This window comes from Hypanus sabinus, chromosome 3 (genome assembly GCF_030144855.1).
Source record: "Hypanus sabinus isolate sHypSab1 chromosome 3, sHypSab1.hap1, whole genome shotgun sequence".
Taxonomy (NCBI): Eukaryota; Metazoa; Chordata; class Chondrichthyes; order Myliobatiformes; family Dasyatidae; genus Hypanus; species Hypanus sabinus.
Genome location: NC_082708.1, coordinates 189230970 through 189256926, shown reverse-complemented (window position 1 = coordinate 189256926; position 25957 = coordinate 189230970). Strand labels below are relative to the sequence as shown.

Sequence of the window (25957 nt, the reverse complement as noted above, 5' to 3'; positions counted from 1 at the left end):
GAAATCTTGCCTGACAGATCTGTTGGAGTTCTCCGAGGAAGTAACAAGCAGGGTGGTCAAAGGAGAGGCAGTGGATGTCATTTACTTGGATTTTCAGAAGGTGTTTGATAAGGTGCTACACATGAGGCTGCTTAACAAGATAAAATCCTGTGGTGTTACAGGAAAAATACTGTACTTGGAAAGGATAAAGGAATGGCTGACAGGCAGGAGGCCATGTGTGGGAATAAAAGGGAATTTTCTGGTTGGCAGCCAGTGACTAGTGCTGTTCCTCAGGGGTCAGTATTGGGGTCGTCACTTTACACATTGTTTGTCAGTGATGTGGTTAATGGAATTGACGGCTTTTTGGCAAAGTTTTCAGATGATATGAAGATAGGTGGAGGGGTAGGTAGAGCTGAGGAAGCAATGCGATTGCAGCAGAACTTCGACAAATTGGAAGAATGGGCAAAAAGTGGCAGATGGAATACAATGTTGGGAAATGTATGATAATGCATTTTGGTAAAAGGAGCAATAATATCTAAATGGGGAGAAGGTTCAAGCAATAGATGCAGAGGGACTTAGGAGTCCTTGTGCAAGACTCCCAGAAGGTTAATTTACAGGTTGAGTCTGTGGTAAAGAAGGCAAATGCAATGTTGGCATTTATGTCAAGGGTAATAGAATACAAAAACAAGGAGATAATGGTGAGGCTTTATAAGACACTGGTCAGAACATAAGAAAATAAGAAACAGGAGCAGGAGTCGGCCATCCAGCCCGTCGAGCCATTCAATAAGATCATGGCTGATCTGGCCATGGACTCATCTCCACCTGCCTGCCTTTTCCCCAAAACCCTTAATTCCCCTTCTATGCAAAAAAAAAAAACAAAAACCCACACACACTTGGAGTACTGTCAACAGTTTTGGGTCCCGTATCTCAGAAAGGATGTGTTCTCATTGGAGAGAGTCCAGAGGAAGCTCGCAAGAATAATTCTGGGAAAGAAGGGGTTAACATATGAGGAGTGTTTGGCAGCTTTGGGCCTGTACTCACTGGAATTTAGAAGAATGCATGGAGATCTAATTGAAACCTACCAAATGTTGAAAGGACTATATAGGGTGAGTGTGGAGAGGTTGTTTCCTATGGTGAGGGTATCCAGAACTAGAGGGCACAGCCTCAAAATTGTAGGGAGACCTTTTAGAATGGAGGTAAGCAGGATTTTTTTTAGCTAGGGAGTAGTGAATCTGTGGAATGCTCTGCCATAGACTGCAGTGGAGGCCAAGTCCATGAGTATATTTAAGGCAGAAGTTGATTGTTTCCTGATTTGTCAGGGTATCAGATCATATGTCAAGAGGCAAGTGTATGGAGTTGAGTGGGATCCAGAGTCAGCCATGATGGAACGGCAGAGCAGACTCGATGGGCTGAATGGCCTAATTCTGCTCCTGTGTCTTACGGTCTTATGGAGGGACATTTAAGAGACTTTTGGGCACATGGATGGAATGGAGGGTCTCTTGAGCAAGAAATTGATCTTAGGGTGGGTCAAAAACTCATCACAACATCATGCATTGTGTTGTGCTATGTTCTCTGATGCACCGGAGGAGGATATTTAGTATTCATTGTCATCAAGGCCCAAAGGCCTGTCCAGTGCATGTTCTGTGCCTTCAGAACATCACCATTCTGCAGGCACCCTAGAGATTTATTGATTTAAAAGACACTTGGACAGATACGTGGGTTGGAAAGGTTTAGAGGGACATGGGGTAACTTCAGGCATCAGGTACTAGCTCAGTTCGACCGTGAGGGGGTGTGAGGGGCATCTCAGTGAAAGCTATTGAATTTTGACACCCCTATAGTCAGTGTGCAGAGGATGTTTCCAATAGTGGGGAAGTGTAGGACCAGAGGGTACAGTTTCAGAATAGAGGGACGTCCATTTAGAGCAGAGATGAGGAATTTCTTTAGGCAGAGGGTGCTGAATCTGTGGAATTCATTGCCACAGGCCAAGTCTTTGGGTGTATTTAAAGCGGAGGTTGATAGTTGATTAGTTAGGGCGATAAAGATTACACGGAAGAGGCTGGAGAATGGGATTGGGAGGGAAAATTAATCAGCCATGATGGAATGGCAGAGCAGACTCGATGGGCCAAACGGCCTAATTCTGCTCTTGTTTTGTGGTCCTATCGACGATTTGGGCCGAAGGGCCTGTTTGCCTGTTGTACGATTCCATAACTCCCCGCGTTCCGTTCTGGAAGAGATTGTGGGTGACAGGGCAGGAGGTCCCGCTGTTATTTTACCGGGAGGAGGATGGGGGGGGGGGGTGGTGTGTGTAGTGGTCAGAGACGGGTGGCTACACATTATCACCATCTGCACCTCTCGTTTGAATTTCAAGAACTACTCAAAACCCGCTCCGCGTCCTGGAACCTTTAACAGAAGCAAATAAGCTCCGCAGCCCAATGAAGTGGAAAGTGGACTTTAAACCACACCGATTCGGTTCAGCGGTAGCCGTCAGCTTCTGGAGAGCTCCCAGGGCTGGCTTCCGCCCGTAAAGCCCCCCACAGAGGGCACCGCGGTGGGCTGGAGCCCCGGACAGAGTGGAATAGATTCACTGCACGCCGAACATGGGCGAATTAATTAACTCCCCCTTCCTCTGTCTCCTTCTGGTCAAAGAGTCACAGAACTCAGGGCCTCTGGCCTATACATTACCGAACTATTAATCTACCTTGCCCCTTCCATCTACACCCGATATGGAGGTATAGTCCTAAACAGCGCTCCCGTCCACCTACCTAAGACATTTAAGAGAAAGTTAAAGATTTAATTCATTTTTTCTTCTAATTGTACATACCCTTGTCACCCAGCAGCGAAGGGTCACCTTTACTTTGACTGGCCGCTCTAACGGAGCGCTGCGCACGGCTCACAGTCTCGGTCAGAGGAACACCGCTGACAGAGTTTCAGAGTCTCGGCGTCCCGGCTTCTCCTTCTGTATGAGTGCTTTTTAAAAAACCCCTCTGAATTTATCACACACATATAGACACACAAACACACACGCGCAGACACTGACACACATAGACACACGCACACAGACTGACACATACAGGCTCACACGCATGTACTCATTGCCACGCACAAACTCCTAAACACACGAAGACATATACTCACATTCACACAAGCACCCACTTAAACACAGTCACCTACACACACACACACACACACACACACACTCACACACACACACACACACACACACACACACACACACACACACTCACACACACACACACTCACACACACACTCACACACACACACTCACACACACACACACACTCACACACACACTCACACACACACACTCACACACACACACACTCACACACACACACACACACACACACACACACACTCACACACACACACACACACACACACACACACACACACACACTCACACACACACACACACACACACACACACACTCACACACACACTCACACACACACACTCACACACACACACACACTCACACACACACTCACACACACACACTCACACACACACACACACTCACACACACACACACACACACACTCACACACACACACACACACACACACACACACACACTCACACACACACTCACACACACACACTCACACACACACACACACTCACACACACACACACACACACACACACACTCACACACACACACACACACACACACACACACACACACACACACACTCACACACACACACACACACACACACACACACACACACACACACACACACACACACACTCACACACACACACACACGACCCGAAGGACGTTCCTATACACAACACGGGCTGAGGCACAACACAGGTGTTTTGGCAAAAGCACAGCGCGATCTCAAATACCCGCACACTTTCTAAAGCGCCACGCACACACCGACACGTGTGAACACACAGTCCCCGTGCGCTTGGATAGATTGTGAAGATGATATTGTGTGCGGGCGTGCGAGTGTGAGTGTGTTCCTGACTGTAGTGAGAGTGTGTTTGCGTTGGTGGGGGTTGTGGGGTGTGTGAGAGCGTATGTGGGAAATAAATGCGAGGTTATGAAGTCAAGATATACTGCGGACGCTGGACATCCAGAGCAACACACACAAAATGCTGGAGGAACTCAGCAGGTCAGGCAGCGTCTATGGATAAGTCGACATTTGGGGCTGAGACCCTTCATCAAGACCGAGGTTATTGTGTGTGGATTTCTGTATGTGGGGTATGCATGCGGAATTGAGTGTGAGAGGACGTATGTGGAGTTTTATGTCAGTATGTGTGTGTGTGTGTGAGGATGTAAATGTGAGATTTTGTGTGTTTGTATGTGTGTGTGAGATTTTGTGTGTATGTATGTGTGTATACGTGGGCAATTGTGGGGGATTGTGTGTTTCTGTGTATGTGGGGCATGTACGTGGGACTTTGTGTGTTGTATGTATGATATTTTTCGTGTATGTGCGTACATACGGGCGTGTGTGTGAGAGAGAGATTTGTGCGTCTAGGCGTGAAGGCGTGTGTGAGGTTTCTGTGGATGTTTGTGTAAGAGATAGAATGTACATGTGTGTGAGATTTTGTGTGTGTGTGAGATTTTGCGTGTGTGAGATTTGTGTGTTGAGATACCAAGGCGTGTATACGTATGTGGGATTTCTGCGGGTCTCCGTGTGGAAGGCGGAGTGTGCAGGTGTGTGTGACTCTGTCTGTGTCAGGGTTTGTCGGTCGCTCTGCGCTGCGGCGGTTTTCCGTCCTGGGCCGCCACAGCCTGAGGATCCGGGCACAGTTCAGCACACACCAAACATTTTTGTTAAGCACGATTTTTCCCGCCCCACCTTAAATCTCAGAGGCAAATCATGTCACTTTAATTTATACTTTGTAGAAGCGAACTGTAGCTGAACCCCTCTACTTTGTTTTATTAAATAAACAGTTATTACCCCTTATCTATCAGGCTCTTGAACCGGGGGCGTGGGGGATAACTTCACTCAACTTCCCTCAGCCCAATACTGAACTGTTACCAAAATCTATAGACTCACTTTCAAAGATGATACAATTTATGTTCTCGATATTTATGGCTTATTTACTCTTCTTCATATTATTATTATAAAACCAGACTTTTTTTTTCAGCTCAGGCTGGTAAAACTTGAGATAAGGGCTTAAACAAATACACTCATTTCTTGATTCCTAAGAACTTTCAGACTATTCTAGTGGTGTTTAGTATTGCTGCTTTCTGAGGAATAACATAGATATTGCTGTGTAGCCCTAATTGTTTAATGCTATTGTGTGGTGACTTGGGGATGATAGCAGTTGTAGACGTTACTATCGAGACAATGTATACCCTGTTCATGTTCCATAGTCTTTCAATTTCCTCTTTTAATTCAGCATATTTCTGGTGTTTTTCATTTACACTGTTTTCTGTATTGTTATTATTATTGTCATTATTTATCTTCTTTGTATTTATACTATTTGTCTTCTTGTACAGATTGATTACTTGTCCATCGTTGTGTGTAGTTCTGTGTGTTTGCAATGGCTATATCTGTTCAGTAAGATCTTCTTCCTTGTTTATCCTGTACTATTATATCCGGACGGTTATTACGGATTGTCCCATCTGTAATAACGGATCGGTCGTAATATAATTTGTGTATTCGGATCAGGCTTGTATTTCCGGTAAAATATGATTCCTTTTTATGAGATACAGCGCTCAAAGCGTCGGAAGGGTCTGCTCCGCGCTGTATATCAACGAACAAGCAAATACATAAATGAGATGAATGAGAGAAGCGTTAAGGGGCGCGGCAGACCATGACTCCCATTAGGTAGATTAGTGAGACAGTCTGGGTTCAGGGTACTCTGCAGGATTTCAAATGCCCTTTTATTAATGTTTTCTGTAGTGGGGGAGGCTAGAACCAGAGGGCACAGCCTTAGAATAGAGGGAGGACCCTTTAAAACGAGAATTAATTTCTTTAGCCAGAGGGCGGTAAATCTGTGGAATTCAATGCATTGGATATACTTAAGGCGGAGGTTATTGATTAGTCAGGGTGTCAAAAGTTACGGCGAGAAATCAGAATGGGATTGAGAGGTATAATAAATCAGCCATGATGGAATGGTGGAGTAGACTCGATGGGCCGAATGGTTTAATTCTGCTCCTATGACTTATGGTCTCATATTGACTGACAACTGCCAGAAACTATCTTAATAATGCCCCTCTCCATCAAACAATGCCCCTTTCAGAGAAGCGGCCGTACGATCAGGTCTGCTTAAAAGTTCAACGAGGTAGAGTCACTTGGGTCACCCCCAGGTCAGTGACATCGTGTCGGCTTGGATGTGGTCTGAACCCCGGACCGCAGGGACGCCGTTCGATATTCCCATTCACAGCTCAACCGCTGGCGCGGTACCCAGAAGCCGGGCGGATTTCATATCTTGTTCTCAAACAGGCCTCGGTGAAAACAAATTTCCTGGTGTGGGAGAGAAATTCGGCTTGTATTAATATACCTCGTGCCCAAACAAGCGCCCACGAACGGCAAAATTGCATTGACCAGATACGTCTTTCAGTAGTTTTGTCCGGGGGCTGGGGGGCCGCGAGTACGAGGGAATTATTCGGCGGTCAGATTACCGCCGTGTATATAACCGTGTAGACTCGTGTATATAACTGTACCACTTAAAGTTAGGGAACGTTTTTGTTTATGTTCAAACTTAGCCCGGAAAATAGGTAGTTTTTTTAAACACAAAATTAGTCTAGCGGACCATTCTCTTTACTTTGACAGATCTGTCGTTTAGTTTAATTTCAAACACATGGACTTCACACGCCAGGGAAAGGACTGATTTTCGGATAAAGCAAGCGGAGTCGCAAACGCGCCGACTGCTTTACAGGCAATGTATTCCGGCGAGAGGTAGCCATCTCTCTGCTCGGCCCGACATTCTGTGTTGTAACTGGGTCCCGCTGCGTCGCACATTTTGGAAGACAGCTGATTTTCTGTCGGTTATGCCGCTGGCGACTCGGGTAGCAGAGAAAACCTTCCGTCTCCATCAGTCCACCAACTGTCTTGGCGGTGCTCGGAGCTACTTCAAGATTTTCACTACTGTCAGCCAGGCAAGGCCCGGGCGGAGACACAGGAACACCACCGCACACAAACGTAAAAATATTCTTCATTGCCGCTTCCATAACAGTTCTGTTTTACCAGTCAGGGTTGTCGGCCCTGAGCTGAATCCCCAAACCTGGAGGACCGGTGGACCAGTCTTAGTCTGGCCTCTACCCTTTGACCTGTTGGCATGAGTGACCCCTGACTCCAGCCAGCACAGCTCTCCGGGTCAATGAGGCACGCGGGTCTCCAAACCACGTCAAGGTTGTGGTCCTCTGCGAGGTAAACAATATCTTTAGCTCTGTAAAGATATTTTCATTATTGTTGCAGAGAAAGCATGATTTTAATGTCCTTTCTGCTCGTTTTCTCGATCCCAGACACAACTGCAAGAATACTGAAACCCGAAACGATACAATGTCCACCACATGCATTTTTATTATGTCCACAAAAACTATATAGAATATTTCAATGCACCGTATATAACATTCACAGAAGGTATCCATTATGTACACATTCTCTTTCATACTAACATGTCATAAAGTTAAAACTCACACACAATGCAACCGTAATGTTCCCATCCACTACTTAATGTCCCATATCGTTAGGTCGTTATACACTGTACAATGTGCACATTTCACTATCGTTTCATAAACAAATTTGTTCATGCACAAACTCCAAGTAAATTTGACAAACTTTTGTACGAAGTATATTTGCTGAAATGATATTGCATCAGACAGAATGCCGGAGGAACTCGACAGGATCTGCAGAGAGGATTGAAGATCACGCTTTTCTCACTTCAGAACAGGGATCAGAATCAGGTTTAATATCACCGGCATATGTCGTGAAATTTGTTGTTTTGCGACAGCAGTACTGTGCTCAACACGATAATGCAAAATAAACTATAAATTACAATAAGAAATATATAAAATTAAATAAGTAGTGCAAAAAGAGAGAGAAAAATGGAGAAACTACTGAGGTAGTGTTCGCGGGTTCAAAGTCCATTCAGAAATCTGATGGCGGAGGGGAAAAAGCTGTTCCTGAAATGTTGAGTGTGGGTCTTGCGTCTTTTTGATGGTAGCATTGAGACGAGGGCATGTCCTCGGTGTTGAGGGTCCTGAATGATGGATGTTGCCTCTTGAGGCATCGCTTTTTGAAGATGTGTCGATGCTGGGGAGGCTACCCATCAATTTATGTAATATTCTCAAACGATGTCCGATATCCGCACGTAGGCACTGAACTATGTTCACATGCCGTTCACACATCTAAGAATATTCGTACTCATGTAACAATACAACATATTTCAGACACAACATATGGACAGTAAAGTATAATATTCACACTGGCACACAGGATGTTACAATCCCTCACCCTCCCCTCTCACTGTCTCAGCTCAGGAGCTCAGTACTTACCTCACCCTCGACTCGAACCTCTCCCAGAACATCAGCCCGTGGAACACCTCACCTTCCTGCCGCTGTTTGCCTTTCCTTCGTTTCTCGTGATGTTTTGCGCCACCGGACGTTGACGTTTGACATTTCTTGGAGAAATTAATAATAACAAATTAATTGGTGATGAGGATCTACAAAATTTGCAACCACTTTTAGTATAAGTGCATGTTAAATATGAAGTATTCTGTATGCACAATACTTCTTTATAAATCTCGGTGTCTCACTTGCTCACTCTCACTTCCCCTCACTCTCTCTCGTTCTCTGTCCCTTCCTATTATTTGTCTCTCACACCCTCTCCCATTCTTTCTTTCACTGTCTATCTATCTCTTTCTCACTCATTCTTTCCGTCTTTCTAACTCGCTCTTTCTCTACTGTCTGTTTCACTCCGTCTCTCTCTTCCATTCCCTGTTTCTTTCTGTCCGTCTCTCAGACACAATCTCTCCCTCTCTCTCTCTCTCTCTCTCTCTCTCTCTCTCTCTCTCCCTCTCTCTCTCTCTCTCTCTCTCCCTCTCTCTCTCTCTCTCTCCCTCTCTCTCTCTCTCTCTCTCTCCCTCCCCCTCTCTCTCTCTCTCTCTCCCTCTCTCTCTCTCTCTCTCTCTCTCTCCCTCTCTCTCTCTCTCTCTCTCTCTCTCTCTCTCTCTCTCTCTCTCTCTCTCTCTCTCTCTCTCTCTCTCTCTCTCTTTGTTTCAGTGTCTGTCTCTCGGTCTCTCTTTTTCTCTTTCATTCTCTCACTCTTTTTATCTCTCTATCTCGTTCTGTCTGTCTCTTTTTCTGCCTTTGTCTGTCGGTCTCTCTCTCTCTCACCACACACGCGCGCGCGCGCAAAACTATTCCTAAACATTCATAGGCGAATTCTGTTAACGGATGCCAGCCTCGGGAATGTCGCTAAGTCCCCGTCACGGCCAAGCTTTGACAGGGTTAAGGTTGCTGGCGGGAGAGGAAGGGAGTCCCACTCGCCGGCAAACTTCCCGCTCCCTCCCGCTGGAAGCCCGCTCCATCCGCCGCGTGGAGTTTGCTCCGCGTTTTGGCGGGTCCCAGGAATCTCCGGCTCTCAGGAATCCAAGTGGGCAGGTGTGGACCAATCCCACGGCCAGGTATCCACCCGCCTCCCTCCTCTTCCTCTTCCCTCTCCCCACCTCCGCCCCCTTCTCAAAGCACATAGACACACACATACAGACCCAACATCAAGCCTTTGGTCTAATGAAGTGTGGCGTTGTCAGTACATTCATCTAGGAGTTCCTCCGCCTATATCAATGACCAAATCTGCTCACCAACTACCCACTGCATTAACCAACTGAGTTTCTCCTCAACCCGGCGGAGGGACGCATCCTACACGCCAATTTCAGATGAACATGTTTCACACAGCCACGAAACGCTGTTTCACAATCGAGTCTTTAGTGGCGAAGGACAGTCCTCTGTCGCCGGAGGAACCGCTTCGTCCCACCGCTCTCAGTTATCCGCCTTCCGCCGATGCGTTCCCCAACACCTTCCAGACAGCGGGGCGCTCTCTGTACTCTGGGCCGGACCTAATGTTCCAGGAGACGGTCAGTCACCCCTCGCTGCCTGTCCACCCCCACCAGCTCGGGACCCATCACTTGCAAAGCCCACATCCGTTCTTCTCGTCTCAGCACAGAGACCCCCTCAACTTCTACCCCTGGGTCTTAAGGAACCGATTATTCGGACACAGGTTTCAAGGTAAGCGAACAGTAATCCAGTGTAAACTGTAGCAGCCAGCTCGCAGAAACAGGAGATAAAACGTGTTGACTGGGTCCATTGAGACAAGGACAAAATTAGTGCTTATAAACTATAACATATATGAATTATATATAATATATAAAGTATGTTAATATAATTAACATATAAGAAAATATATTGTATATATTAGAAATGTATTATAATATATAATTATTACTTTAGAAACCCTACGTGTTGTACAGATGGTGTACTGAAGATTATAAATGGACAAACCAACATAAGAAATGTATAAGAATTTGTAGAAATCTTAATAAATTATATATTTTTCTGATTTATAATTTACAGCATGCTATTAAGAATTGCACAATTACATAGGAACTCTATATACCGAATCTATACAAATCTATATTATAACAACTGCGTTATACGTTATGCTGTGCGATATTTATAAAATTGGTAATTTATTATTGCCATATACGAATACTGTATGTATTAAATATATGCAATGTTATAAAGAGATAATGAAACTATATAGATGCTACGATACCGAAATGATAAACTACATCGCACACGGAATCTGTAAATAGAGAATTCCAACATGAAATAAATAAACTACAGCTGTTTTAGATGGACACGTATATAATGATTGTAACAAAACTACAAATTGTTTTATTTAATTGGATCAAATCCACACTGATTTAATATCTGCTACTACAATTTTATACAAATAATTGTAATATGATTGAGAGGGGAAAACACAATTAAACACATATTGTACCCACTTTTGATCTGAATCACAGATCTGATTATACTTGATCAGAGGCTACTTTACAGAGCCGGGTTCAATCTGAATGGCAAAGGAACCTTTCTGGGTTACAAACAGTGCTCTCAGACTAACAGTTTGAAAGCCAACGCATTGAATCTTTGCTCAGACATCCAAAATGTACAGGTGTTTTAAAACTTCGGTGTATTTATTTTTAAAAACAGCCTCAGGACGGTGTAGAAACCGCACCAGAGAAGTCCCACCCGAGACGAACACGGCGGTAGCAATGAACACGTTTTAAGTTGATTTCGTGTAACTATTAACAGCGGAGATGGGAGGTGGGGGTGGGGGGAGGAATTAAACGAATTTATCACATTTACATAGATTAACTCGTCTTCAGTGTAAAAGGCGTTTTGTAGTTTGAAGACAAAATTCCCATAAATCGAGTTACATTTGTGAACATCATCCCAGAGATTACACCGGCAAATTCTGGGAAGTACATGGACTTGTTTCCTCTCTGTAAACGTGACTTCAACAGGAGCAATGATGGTTGGGGGACGGGGGAGGAATTCAGTGAGACCTCTTACCATTCCAGTCCAAAGGTTTCAGACTGCATTGAACCGGAGACTGGCCATTACAACAGACCTGAGGAAGAGTGGAGTGTGAGGCGGCCTAACCCATAATCACCGGGTCATTGCAACTGAATATTTTTGTTATCTGTTCACATCATTGCGTGAATAATATTTTATGCGCTGTTTATGATGTATGTACCGTGTTTTTCACGTTGGCCCCAGAGGAACGGTGTTTCGTTTGGCTGTATACATGTGTGCGGTTGGATGAGAATAAATGTGAGAAGCAGAGGCAAGTTTAATATCACCGGCATACGTCGTGAAATTTGTTGTTTTGCGGCAGCAGTACATTGCAATATATATATATATATATAGTAATATAACTATACATTACAATAAGAAATATATATAAAATTAAGTAAATAGGGCAAAAAGAGAGAAAGATAGTGAGGTAGGGTACATGGGTTCATTGTCCATTCAGAAACCTGATGGCGGAGGGGATGAAGCTGTTCCTGAAACGTTGAGTGTGTGTCTTCAGGCTTCTGTACCTCCTCTTTGAGAAGAGGACATGTCCTGGGTGGCGAGGGCCCTTAATGACGGGTGCCGCTTTTTTGAGGCATCGCCTTGTGGAGGTGATGCCGAAACCAGTGCCCATGATGGACCTGGCTCAGTTTTCAACTTGAACTTGATTAAACAACCACACCGTTTCCAATACGAAGCTAAATGCCGAACACGAACAGGTATCCGTCAGGCGCGACACTGCATCTCTCTGCAGGGAGAGTTCAGTGCAAAGCCGGTCCGGGCCATTGTCGGGTGACCCCGGGAAACTCTCCTTCAAGCCTATAAACCCAGATCTCTCCGTCCAAGAGGCCAGCTACACCATTCAATGTTCGAAAGCTCAAAGCTCAAAGGAAATTGATTATCAAAGTACATATATATCACCATATACAATCCTGAGATTCGTTTTTTTGGCGACAGTAAATCCAAGAACCACAACAAAATCAATGAAAGACCGCACCAACGGACCAACAGGAGGGACAAACAGACGGCGTGCAGAAGACAACAAACCATGCAAATACAAAAGATAAAAAGCAATAAATATTGAGAACATGAGATGAAGAGTCCTTGAAAGCGAGACCGTACGTTGTGGAATCTATTCAGTGTAGGGGTGAGTGAAGTTACCCCCTCTGGTTCAAAAGCCTGATAGTAGAGAGGTAGTAACTGTTCCTGAACTTGGTGGTGTGAGTCCTGATGCTCCTGTACCTGGGCGATTTGCAATATTATTGGTTCAGGATTTCGAGCAAATCTGGATTGTGGGCGATGAAAGGCAATAAAGGTCGGGGTAGTGCTGAATTGAACGCGGATCACATCGAGGGCGAACGGCTTCTCAACACCCCGTGTTATTTTATTGTATGTGACAAAGCTGCGCTCTGGGGTGGGCGAACGGAACATAGCGGAATTTCAGTATCCAGACAGGTCTTAAATTTCTGCTAAACTGCACATTGAGAAATATTCCTCTGTAGAGTGGAGAGATCACGTAAATATCTCACCTCACTGGCTACTGAAACCGGTGCGGGGACAGGGTTTGAATTAATGCGAGCGGAAAGAACAAGCCGGGAGTGAACTTCTACCGACAATAAGACCATAAGACAGGAGCAGAATTAAGCCATCTGTCCCATCGAGTCTCCTCCGCCATTCAAACATGGCCGAACCGCTGCCAAACTTCAAAGTGAAGTCATGATCAAAGCACGTATATACTACTCTGAGATCCATTTATTAGATATAAAGAAATACATTAGAACCATTGCTCACAATCACAGACGGACAAACAGCCGCAAAAGAAGACAAACTGCAAGTACTAAAAAGTAAGAGTAAATAATTAGACAATACATAAGTAATATTGAGAATATGAGTTGAAGAGATTCAAAGTGAGTCCACAGGTGGGGGCGAGTGAAGTTACCCACACTGGTTCAGGAGCCTTAAGTTTGAGGAGTAATAACCGTTCCTGAACTTGACGGTGCGGGACCTCAGGCTCCGGCAAACTCCTTCGCGGTGGCAGCAGCGAGAGGAGAGCACGGCCGGATAGCGAGGATCCTTGATGATGGCAACTTGTCAACCATGTCAAAAAGGCTTTTTAAAAATAATGCAGCTGTTATTTAAAATCCCCATTCCCGTCCGTTTCCATCGACTCAGCCCTCTCATTAAATGCTAGGGATTAAAATTCCCGACCCTGGGATTAACACACACACACACACAATGCTGGGGGAACTCAGCGGGTCAGGTAGCATCTATGAAGGGGCGTTAACAGTCGATGCTTCGGGACAAGACCCTTCATCAGGATTCGTTCAAATTTAAGTTCATTGTCACTTGATTGTACATGTATGCAATCCAGTGAAATAACGTTCCTCCCGATCATGGTACCCACACAGAACAGATATCACACAAAGCACATAAACCGAAACATTACTATAAATAAGTTAAAATGCACGTGAAGTGCGCAACCCAGTTAAACAGTAAATAGTAAACAGTAAGAAGCTCGCTGTCCTAGTAACGAGATCTCGGCGTTGGCATTAATCTCAGCGCCTATGACTAGTCTGGCAGTCCTGGCCTGATGCTCCTGTACCTGCTTCCTGACGGTAGTGGGTCAGAGAGATTGTGGGATTGGTGATTGGAGTCCCCCACAACGCTTCGGGCCCTTTGCAACGCTCCCAGTAATTGGGGGGAGAGAGGCCCGGTGATTCTGTCGGCGATTTTTCATTGTCTTCTGCAGGGTCTTGCGGTCTGATACCTTACAGCTTCCGTACCCACCAAATAAAGCAGCTAGACAGATCAGGACAATCTGTCTTTTAATTCGCTACTGTGGGATTTGTTTGTTAAAATGTACACTTACCTAAACGTGCTGGATCCTCGCCTTTAATTGCGTAGTTTGTTAATATTGGAACGAGTCAAAACACATAAAAGAATTTCCCATTTAGTAAAGGCTTGTGTTTTAGCTCGGCGTAGCCAAGGGTTACCCGTTTAATGTTTACACGCAGTTTTGAATGATATTTCATGTACTTATTTGAGGTAATATTTGTTTATGTGCGTGGGTGCTCCGTTGTCCAAGGAACGTTGTTTCGTGTACATATATGTACAGTCAGATGACAATAAACTTGAACTTAAAACCAGTAATATTGATTATTGGGGTGAGCGGGGCAGAGATAATTGTGAGAGGCGGAGCGAGCGAAGAGAATCAATTATTTGGATACGAGGTGGGGGGGGGGGGGAGGTGATTATAGCATAAAGCAGAGCGAGCTTAGAAAAGAGTAGATCCGTGGATACTTTCCGTTGAAAATTTACCACACAATTCAATTTCAAACTGGAGACTTGAGTCGGGGTACACACACAGAATGCTCAGGTCAGGCAGCATCTATAGAGAAGAATAAACAGTCGACGTTTCGAACCGAGTCCTGACCCGCCAAATCGCCCCAACATGGGTGTGTGTGTGTGTGTGTGTGTGTGTGTGTGTGTGTGTGTGTGTGTGTGTGTGTGTGTGTGTGTGTGTGTCTGTGTGTGTGTGTGTGTGTGTGTGTTTTCTGTGTGTGTGTGTGTGTGTGTGTTTTCTGTGTGTGAGTGTGTGTGTGTGTGTGTGTGTGTGAGTGTGTGAGTGTGTGAGTGTGTGTGTGAGTGTGTGTGTGTGTTTATTATCTGGAGTTGATAGAGAGATGAAGTGATTGACGAGGAAGTTGTACAATACAAGGCACGGAGGTGTAGTGAACTGCGATGTGGTTAGTAATGGACTTCAGAAGGTATAGAGAGGAATGGTTGCTGAGGTGACTGATACAGTTTAATGTCGAGAAAATCGGAGTGTTGTGTTTTGGTGGTAAAACACACAAAATACCGGAGAAACTCAGGAGGTCAGGGAGCACCTATGGAGCAGAATAATGTCGTTGACATTAATACTGACGAAGAGTCGCGGCCCGAAAGGTCAACTGTTCATTCCCTCCACAGCTGCTGCCTGACCTGCCGAGTTCCTTTAGCAGTTTGTGTGTGTGTTGTTCAAGATTTCCAGCATCTGCATATTCGCTTGTGTTTACCTGTTGGCCATAGACTTGATTAAATTGGAAGGCGCAATTCTAGTGAGGTACAGGAGCAGAGAGATTTGGATAGACCCATAAACCCGATTTGTGACGATATAAACCTGATAGCCGAGTCTGGTTTAAACATCACCCGGGTCCCGGGGCTTTCTAACCGGAGTGCAAGAATAAGTGAGTTATGCTGAACACTTACTAAACAGCGACTTGTCCAGAACATCGTCTCTGTGCCCGAGTTCTGGAGCCACGGTTTGCGGCAGATGAGACGGACTTGGAGAGAGCGCTGAAGAAAACGTTCCAAACAAGTCAAAGTTGGTTGACGGGGTCTTTAGGTCTGGCGGAGTCGGGGCTGCTCTTCCAGGAACAGAAAAAGTTGTGTGAAGATGTAATTGTTCAGATCATATCCCGAAGGGTACCTGTTCGTGTTGGGAGTTCGGGTGCGGAGTCAAGCGAAAGAAAGATAAATTCATAGATAGGAAAAGAAAGAAAATAGGTAAGTAGATAAGGTTCAACTATATTCACCAGACACATTTACATGTGTTAGGAATTTGCTGTGGTGTTTTGTAACAAAAACAAAAGGGATAAAGAATTTAATAGATAGAGAGGAAAGGGAGCGTGCGTGTGTACGTGAGAAAGAGAGAGGTAGACGAAAGGAACCGAGACAGACTTCCCGCATAGGAAGAACCGCCAAGAATCAGAGAAGATAGAATAAGAGAAGCAACAGATGAAGACATTCGGAGTTGGGTTATGGGGAGAAAGGCATCGTAGAGGATGCTGAGATAGGGCAATCATTGAGGGATAAGGGCTTGAAAGGGCGAATGGCCTCCTCCCAAGGTGATTCTGCACCGCGAGTGGGTTGGGCTCAGGGGTGTGTGGCCAGGAGATCTCAGTTGATGGGCGGGCAGTGGGGCACTCCGGGTGAGAAGGGAAGGAGGGAGTGGGGGGGGGGGAGTACGTGACGGGGAAGAACGGGGTTGGAACGGAAGAGGCCGAAGAGGGACTTTCTTGAGTAATATGACACGATCTGGGATAGACTGTGGGAAGCTTTACCTCCATTAAGAGAAGGGACTGCTGTAGGTGTAAGGTAAGAGGTTTGGAGGGAATTGTTTTCACCCTGAGGGTGGCTTGAATCTGAAACACACTCCCCCATTCCCTGAGGGAACAGAGAATTTCACAACATGTTAATCCTTAGACCAGGCGGAGAAAGCTGAAGGTTCCCCTCGTCCTCACTTACCACCCCACCAGCCTCCGGATCCAACACATTATCCTCCGCAACTTCCGCCACCTTCAACAGGACCCCACCACCCAGCACATCTTTCCCTCCCTATCCCCTCAGCTTTTTGCAGGGATCGTTCCCTCCGCGACTACCTGATCCACACGTCCCTCCCCACAGAACACCCACCCGGCACTTATCCCTGCAAGCGCAAATGCTACACCTGTCCCCCCACCTCCCCCCTTACCACCATTCCGGGCCCCAGACAGTTCTTCCAGGTGAGGTAACACTTCACCTGCGAGTCTGCTGGAGTCGTCTATTGCACCCGGTGCTTCCGGTGCGGCCTCCTCAACATCGTCGAGACCCGACGCAGATCGGGGGAACCGCTTCTTCGAGCACCTCCGCTCCGTCCGCCACAACAGACAGGACCTCCCGGTTGCCAGCCACTTCAACTCTGCCTCTCATTCCCATCTAGATATGTCCATACATGGCCTCCTCTACTGCCATGATGAGGCCAAACTCAGGTTGGAGAAGCAAAACCTCATCTACCGTCTGGGTAGCCTCCAGCCTGGTGGTATGAACACTGAATTCTCCAAATTCCGGTAATTCCCTCCCCCTCCCCCCATCCTAGGTCCCTCTCTGCCCCTCTCCCCTTTCAACTTTCTGCTCCTTTATCTCTACAGTTCTTTCATGCTTATCCCCTCCCCCTTTATTCTTCCTCTGATTGGTTCTCCACCTGGCGCCTCTTTCCCCCCCCCCCCCCATTCCTGATGAAGGGTCTTGGCCCGAAACGTTGGCTACTCTTTTCTCACGGATGCTGCCTGGCCTGCTGAGTTCTTCCAGCGTCGCGTACGTACGCGACTAAATCGGTACTTCATGGTCAGCAAGGGTATAGCGGGCCGAAAGGCCTGACCCGTGCCGTGAGCCTCCGAGTCTTCCAGAAGAGCGAGAGAGTTGAGAGGGAGCTAACGAGAGCGAATGAGAAGCTGAATGAGTCGACAGATAGAGTGAGAAAGAGGGAGGGGAGAGAGGGGGCGAAAGACAGAGAAGTAGGGAAAGTGAGAGGGGAGGGTGAGGGGGAGAAGGGGAGAGGGAAAGAGGGGAAGAGAGAGAGGGGTGAGAGAGAGAGAGGTAGATAAAGTGAGAAAAAGTGAGAGGGGAGGGAGAGAGAGAGAGAGAGAGAGAATAAAGAATAATCGGGCAGAATCTTTGCTTCGAGCAGGTTGCAGGCTGTCGTGATAAGTTTGCTTTCTTCCCCGCTCATTAAAGGATTTTGTTGAGGAAATTTGAAAGACAAGCGGCAGAATGTCGGGATTATCAAAGGCTCTCGCGATTGTAGAGAGGCGGATTAAGTTCTTAACCTGGGCTCGGGGCGGTAGCTGTGAGAGCGACAGCGGCGGGGTGCGCTGGAATTTGCGTAGAGGCGGCCCCCACGGGAGCCCGAGGACAGGCAGGAATTAGGTTCATCCTCTCACAAACGGAGGTCTGAGAAACCAGTCACGCTCAGGCGTGCCCCTGTTAAAGTCAAGGTCGTCCCGCAGAAGTGAAAGTCCGGGGGGCTGGAGATGTTCCGATCGGTCACCTGGAGAGCCCGCGGGTTGTAAACTGACATGCCCCCTCACCTTCCCCAAGCTGACACCCAACGTAGCTTCACGGACCGTCCTTCCAGCTGTAAAGAGCACCCCAACCCCCTCCCCAACACATCCACAAAACTACAGGTGCCGGAAATCTGATATAAACCCCGAAAATTGCTGCTGAGTGTGTTCTAAATGTAGATTTGTATCGTGAGCAATGGTACCGCAGTTGTGAGCCCAGTTCCGGCGCCGTTTTGTAAGGGGTTTGTACGTTCTCCCTGTGACCCCGTGGGTTTCCTCCGAGTGCTCCAGTTTCCTCCCACAGTCCAAAGACGTACCTGTTAGTAGGTTAACTGGCCATTGTAAATTGTCCTGTGATACATGGGTGGGTTGCTGGGCAGCTCGGCTCATTGGGCCGGTAGGGCCTGTTCAATCGCCAAATAAATAAAAGCTAGTAATTAAACACCTAACTAATCGTACACAAAGTTCATATCCCTCCATTCTCTGCACATTGGATAATTTTATGTTATATTTGTATTAATGATTAATGATGTATTAATGATATTATAGAAGTTTACTAAACTTCTATAATATCATTATTTTATATGTAAGGTCTATGTTCCTCTATTTATGTTCCCAAGAGCACATCTTGTACTCCTTCCACTTTGCACCATCTTATTCTGGCTTCTTCCCCCTTTCTTTCCAGTCCTAACGAAGGCTCTAGGCCTGAAATGTTGTCAGTTTATTCCCCTTCATCGATGCTGCCTGACCTACTGAGTTCCTCCAGTATGTTGTGTGTGTTGCACAATTTATTGTATCTACCTTTACCACCACCCCCGCCACACAGCCCAGGCACCCACCACTCTCCATGTATGAAAACCTTGTGTCCCCTCCATCTCCTCTGAGCTTACCCCTTTGAACTTGAATAACTTCACTGTTCCCACAACCAATGCATCCACTTTCAAGGACTCTTCATCTCATGTTCTTGACATTGAACTGTTTATTATGATTCTTTCTTTCTTTTTGCATTTGCAGATCATTGTCTTTTGCACACTGGTTAAGCACCAAGTTGGTGCCATTTTTCATTAATTCTATTATGCTTATTACTCTAGTGTGGATTTATTGGGTATGCCCGCAAGAACATCCTGTATATGTACTTTGATAATAAATTTACTTTGAACTTTGAACCCCTCTTTAGATGCATGCCCTCTGGCACTGGACATTTCCATCCTGGCAAATAGATACCCGTGGTCTATCTATGCCTGTCATTATCTTATAAACCTCTATCAGCTCCCGTCTCTTCAGAGACCAACAACCCACGTTTGTCCAACTTCTCATTGTAGTACCTGCTCTCTAATCCAGGGAATATTGTGGTAAACCCCTCCGAAGCTCACACCCCTTTCCCGACATTGGAATTGAACATCAAATGCAGCCTAGCTAGTTTTTATAAACTGCAACATAACTTGAGGCCTTGACTCGAGCCACCTCACAATCTACCTCATTATGATCCTGCACTGCACTTTCCCTGTAGCTCTTAACACTTTATTCTGCATTGACATTATTTTACTGTGCTCTGCCTTAATGCTCTGTGTAATGAATGAAAAGTATGCAAGACAAGCTTTTCACTGTATCTTGATGCAATAATATCAATACTGATACCTTCTGATAACCACTTTCAGTGAGCTACAGACTTGGACCACAGGATCCCTCTGTACATCAGCAATATTAATACACTGGCATAGTACATTGACCATACACTGTCTCTTTACAATGGAGGTGGAGCACTGTGTGTGGTGTATATTGATTTTAATAAGGCATTTGACAAGGTGCCCCATTATAATTTCATTCAGAAAGTCAGGAAGCATGGGATCCAGGAAAAGTTGACTGAGTGGATATTGAATTGGTTTGCCCACAGAAGGATGCTGAAATGGCTAGTCCACAGAAGGCAGAGGGTGATTGTAAATGGCGAACATTAAATGACTTAGGTGAAGAAGTGGAAGAGTGGGTTAGTAAGTTTGTCGATGTCACAAGGGTTAGTGGTGTAATGGATAGTGTAGAAGATTGTTGTAGGTTACAGCAGGTCATTGACAAGATACAGAACTGGGCTGAGAAGAGGCAAATGGAGTTCAACTGGAAAAGTGTGAAGCGATTCACCTTGGAAGGTTGAAGTTGAAGCCGGAGGACAAGGTTAATGGTTGGACTCTTAGTAGATATCTTGGGGTCCACATCCACAGAACCGTCAAAGCCACCATGCAAGTTGATAAGGTGGTTAAGAAGGCATGTGGTGTGTTGGCCTCCAGTAAATGTAGAGTTCAAAAGCTGCAAGGTAACGTTGCAGCTCTATAGAACCCTGATGAGTCCACACTTCATTCAGTTCTGGTTGCCTCATGACAGGAAGGAAGTGGAAGCTTCAGAGACGGTGCAGAGGAGATTTACCAGGACGGTGCCAGAATCAGGGAGCATGTCTTATGAGGATAGGTTGCGTGAGCTGGGGTTTTTCTCTTTGCATTGAAGGAGGACGTGAGGTAATGATAGAGGTGTACAAGAAGATAAGTGGTATAGATTGTCTAAACAGCTAGTGATTTTCCCCCAGGGTGGAAAAGACTAATGTAAGGGGGCATAATTTGAAGGTGATTGGAGGAAAGTATGGGGGGGGGGATATCAGGGGCAGCTTTTTTACACAGAGAGTAGTGAGTGCGTGGAATAAGCTGCCAGGGATGCTGATAGAGGCAGATACATTAGGGACATTTAAGAACGTCTTAGATAGGCACACGGATGATAGAAAGATGGAGGGCTATGTAGGAGTGAAGGCTTAGATTGATCTTGGAGTAAGTTAAAATGCTGGCTCAACATTTTGGCTGAAGGGCCTTTGCTGTGCTGTACTGTTCTGTTCTAAAGTGTCACACCTCACACTTGGCAGGATTAAACCACCTGTCCACCCATACCTGCAACTGGTCTAAGAATATCCTACTGTATCTTTGACAGCCATCTATGTGCTCCACAACACAACTAATCTTTTCAACATCTGCAAACTTACTAAATCATCCATCTACATTTTTGTCCATGCCATTTATATATATACCACAAACAGCAGAGGTCCCAGTACAAATCCCCATGGAACACAACTAGTCAAAGCCCTCCAGCCAGAGTAAGTCCCATTGACCACTACCTTCTCTCTAGGAAGCCAATTCTGAATCCAATAGCTACATGATGCACATTCAAAGCTTCCCTTGGACAAAAAAGATATGGGCCAAACTTGGGCAAATGGGACTGGCTTATTTGAATATCTCATTCAGTATGGCCAAGATGGGCTGAAGGGCTTGTTCTGTGATACAACTGTTGTTGGTAGAATTTCAGACGGTGACGAGGAGGAGTACAGGAGTGAGATAGATCAGCTGTTTGAGTGGTGCTAGAGGAACAACCTTGCACTCAACATCAGTAAGACCGAGGAATTGATTGTGGACTGCAGGAAAGGGGAAGTCGAGAGAACACACAACAGTTCTTATCGAGGGATCAGCAGTGGAAAGGATGAGCAGTTTCAAGTTCCTGGGTGTCGACATCACAGAGGATTTATCCTGGGCCCAGCATATCGATGCAATTGCAAAGAAGGCATGGCACCAGCTGTATGTCATCAGCAGTTTGAGGAGAATTGGTATGCACAAACGTCTACAGATGTACTGTGGAGAGCATTCTAACTGGGATCACCATCTGATATGGAAGGGTCATTGCAGAGGATTGAAAAAAACTGTCAGCTCCATCATGGGCACTAGTTTCCCAGCATTGAGAACACTTAAAAAAGGTGAAGCCTCAAAAAGGAGGCATTCATCACTAAGGACCCCACCCAGGACATGCCCTCTTCTCATTGCTACCATCAAGGAGGAGGTACAGGAGCCAGATCTCTCTCTCTCTCTCTCTCTCACACACACACACACACTCTCTCTCTCTCTCCCTCTCTCTCTCTCTCCCCCTCCCTCTCTCTCTCTCTCTCTCTCTCTCTCTCTCTCTCTCTCTCTCTCTCTCTCTCTCTCTCTCTCTCTCTCTCTCTCTCTTTTCAGGAACAGCTCCTTCTCCTCTGCCATCAGATTTCTGAATGGACAATGAACCTACGTACTCTTCCTCAGTATTTTCCCCTCTCTTTTTCCACTACTTATTTAATTTAATTTTGTAAAATATATACTGATTGTAATTTATAGTTTTTATCACTATGTATTGCATTATACTGCTGCCGCAAAACAACAAATTTCACAACGTATGACACTGATATTAAACCTGATTCTGATTCTATGTTGTCTGACTCTATAATTTTCTCAGCTCTGCCCCACTCACACCATCTCTGAGACTGTTATGAGTCAGGTAGTCACTAGCCTTTCCAGTCTTTATGAAAGTTAATGGACATGAACCTCAACATATCTGTCTCAGTGTAAATGAAAATGGAAGGGCTGTAAACATTGGTCAATTGGTTTATTACTGTCGTCTGTACGGAGTACTGTATAGAACTTTGTTTTGCATGCCATCCGTAACAGGCCATTTCACCTCAACAGTGCATTAAGGAGTAAAGGGAAAACAATAACAAAATGTTGAATAATGTGTAACAGTTACAGAGAAAGTTCAGTGCAGGCAGTCAGTGAGGTAGAAGGGCCATAACAAGGTAGATTATGAGGTTTAGAGTTTACCCTTTAGTACAAGAGAGCAGTTGGAGTGTCTGATTAACAGCGGGGTGGAAGCTGTCCTTGAGCCTGATGGTACGTCCCTTCAGGCTTTTGCATTCTCTACCCGATTGAGGGGGGCGGGGTGGCTGGAGTAGGGGGAAGGGAAAGAGAGGTGAAGAACAGTGGGGTAGAAGTTGTCCTATAAACTTTTAGAAGAAACATAGTTAAAAACACTCTGCAAGTCGGTTGGTTGTCTGTGCAGAAACTCAAACTATCTGTCAGTGAGATACTGGGACTCCTCATCTTTTTTTCCAGTCGGCCCGAAATGTTGACTGTACTTTTTTCCACAGATGCTTCCTAGCCTGCTGAGCTGCCCCAGCAACCCCACAAAGCCAACTAGCCCTACCCTAATCATGGGACAATTTACAAAGACCAATTAACTTACCCGGTAGGTCTTTGGACTGTGGGAGGAAACCGGAGCATCCAGGGGGAACCACTACGGAAAGGCACCGGAATTGAACTCCGAACTCCGACACCCCGAGCTTCACGTTAATCACTATGCTGCTGTGGTGCCCAACATAAACGTAAAACAAGGAACGGTGGTGGGACGTTAATAATTGATACGCAAAAGGTTCTGCTGATGCTGGAAATCCAGAGCCACACGCACAAAATGCTGTGGAGGAACTCAGCAGGTCGGACAGCATCTATGGAGGAGAATAAACAGTGGAAGTTTCGGGCTGAGATTCTTCATCGGCTCAGCCCAAAGTGCCGACTGTTCAATTTCCTCCATGAATGCTGCCTGTCCAGCCGAGTTCCTCCGGCGTTTTGTGTTGCGTTTCTGCACATTGGCTTGGCGCCTTCACACAGTTCGGTGTTCGCGATATACCTGGGCGGATCACTGGCTCCGTCAGGGCTCACACTGGGCAGTTACAGGCAAATCTGTGCCCATCACATTGGGCAGTTACAGGTCAAATCTGTGCCCGGTCACATTGGGGAGTTACAGGTCAAATCTGTGCCCGGTCACACTGGGCAGTTACAGGCAAATCTGTGCCCATCACATTGGGCAGTTACAGGTCAAATCTGTGCCCTCTCACATTGGGGAGTTACAGGCAAATCTGTGCCCGGTCACATTGGGCAGTTACAGGCAAATCTGTGCCCATCACATTGGGCAGTTACAGGTCAAATCTGTGCCCTCTCACATTGGGGAGTTACAGGCAAATCTGTGCCCATCACATTGGGCAGTTACAGGTCAAATCTGTGCCCATCACATTGGGCAGTTACAGGTCAAATCTGTGCCTGGTCACGTTGGGCAGTTACAGGTCAAATCTGTGCCCATCACATTGGGCAGTTACAGGTCAAATCTGTGCCCGGTCACATTGGGCAGTTACAGGCAAATCTGTGCCCATCACATTGGGCAGTTACAGGCAAATCTGTGCCCATCACATTGGGCAGTTACAGGTCAAATCTGTGCCCATCACATTGGGCAGTTACAGGTCAAATCTGTGCCTGGTCACATTGGGCAGTTACAGGCAAATCTGTGCCCGGTCACATTGGGCAGTTACAGGCAAATCTGTGCCCGGTCACATTGGGCGGTTACAGGTCAAATCTGTGCCCGCTCACATTGGGCAGTTACAGGTCAAATCTGTGCCCGGTCACATTGGGCAGTTACAGGCAAATCTGTGCCCGGTCACGTTCGGCAGTTACAGGTCAAATCTGTGCCCGGTCACATTGGGCAGTTACAGGCAAATCTGTGCCCGGTCACATTGGGCAGTTACAGGTCAAATCTGTGCCCGCTCACATTGGGCAGTTACAGGTCAAATCTGTGCCCGGTCACATTGGGCAGTTACAGGCAAATCTGTGCCCGGTCACGTTCGGCAGTTACAGGTCAAATCTGTGCCCGGTCACATTGGGCAGTTACAGGCAAATCTGTGCCGTCACATTGTGCAGTTACAGGTCAAATCTGTGCCCGGTCACATTGTGCAGTTACAGGTCAAATCTGTGCCCGGCCACACTGGGCAGTTACAGGCAAATCTGTGCCCGCTCACATTGGGCAGTTACAGGCAAATCTGTGCCCGGTCACATTGGGGAGTTACAGGTCAAATCTGTGCCCGGTCACACTGGGCAGTTACAGGTCAAATCTGTGCCCGGTCACATTGTGCAGTTACAGGTCAAATCTGTGCCCGGCCACACTGGGCAGTTACAGGCAAATCTGTGCCCGCTCACATTGGGCAGTTACAGGCAAATCTGTGCCCGGTCACATTGGGGAGTTACAGGTCAAATCTGTGCCCGGCCACACTGGGCAGTTACAGGTCAAATCTGTGCCCGGTCACATTGTGCAGTTACAGGTCAAATCTGTGCCCGGCCACACTGGGCAGTTACAGGCAAATCTGTGCCCGCTCACATTGGGCAGTTACAGGTCAAATCTGTGCCCGCTCACATTGGGGAGTTACAGGCAAATCTGTGCCCGGTCACATTGGGGAGTTACAGGTCAAATCTGTGCCCGCTCACATTGGGGAGTTACAGGTCAAATCTGTGCCCGGTCACGTTGGGCAGTTACAGGTCAAATCTGTGCCCGCTCACATTGGGGAGTTACAGGTCAAATCTGTGCCTGGTCACATTGGGGAGTTACAGGCAAATCTGTGCCCGGTCACATTGGGGAGTTACAGGTCAAATCTGTGCCCGGTCACATTGGGCAGTTACAGGCAAATCTGTGCCCGGTCACATTGGGCAGTTACAGGCAAATCTGTGCCCCCAACCCTGAGAGGAGTTTGCTGGAGGTGGTGAGTAAGGAAGAGATAGTTTTGAGTTCAGACGGCGTTGGGCGGTGAGGTGGTCGATAGAAGGGGCAAGGGGTAAGCAGAGGAGGGAAGGGTGGGAGGGAGTGGGAATGCGCCAGTGAGAGGCTGAGACTGACGGGCT

At 46.4% G+C, this 25957-nt stretch overlaps 2 protein-coding genes across 9 annotated transcripts in view; both read left to right on the top strand.

The window, feature by feature from the left end:
• The first annotated feature begins 9118 nt into the window (after positions 1 to 9118).
• On the top strand, positions 9119 to 25902 carry LOC132391978 (uncharacterized). Of its 8 annotated transcripts, none has more exons than XM_059965837.1 (3): positions 22052 to 25027; positions 25099 to 25347; positions 25455 to 25902. In XM_059965837.1, exons 1-3 carry the CDS (start codon positions 23679 to 23681, stop codon positions 25864 to 25866), a joined length of 2010 nt encoding a protein of 669 aa, XP_059821820.1. In that variant the 5' UTR covers positions 22052 to 23678; the 3' UTR covers positions 25867 to 25902. The 8 variants fall into 8 exon arrangements, with proteins under 8 accessions (XP_059821817.1, XP_059821820.1, XP_059821818.1 ...); XM_059965835.1 differs by having other exon boundaries at positions 25099 to 25419; XM_059965834.1 differs by adding an exon at positions 9119 to 9596 and having other exon boundaries at positions 23389 to 25899.
• The window catches only part of LOC132391979 (homeobox protein EMX1-like), a 40236-nt gene continuing 23929 nt past the window's right edge, over positions 9651 to 25957 (top strand). Inside the window, exon 1 of the mRNA XM_059965843.1 lies at positions 9651 to 10197. Within this exon, the coding sequence (XP_059821826.1) occupies positions 9849 to 10197 (349 nt within the window). The 5' untranslated portion in view covers positions 9651 to 9848. The remainder of the gene's footprint in view (positions 10198 to 25957) is intronic.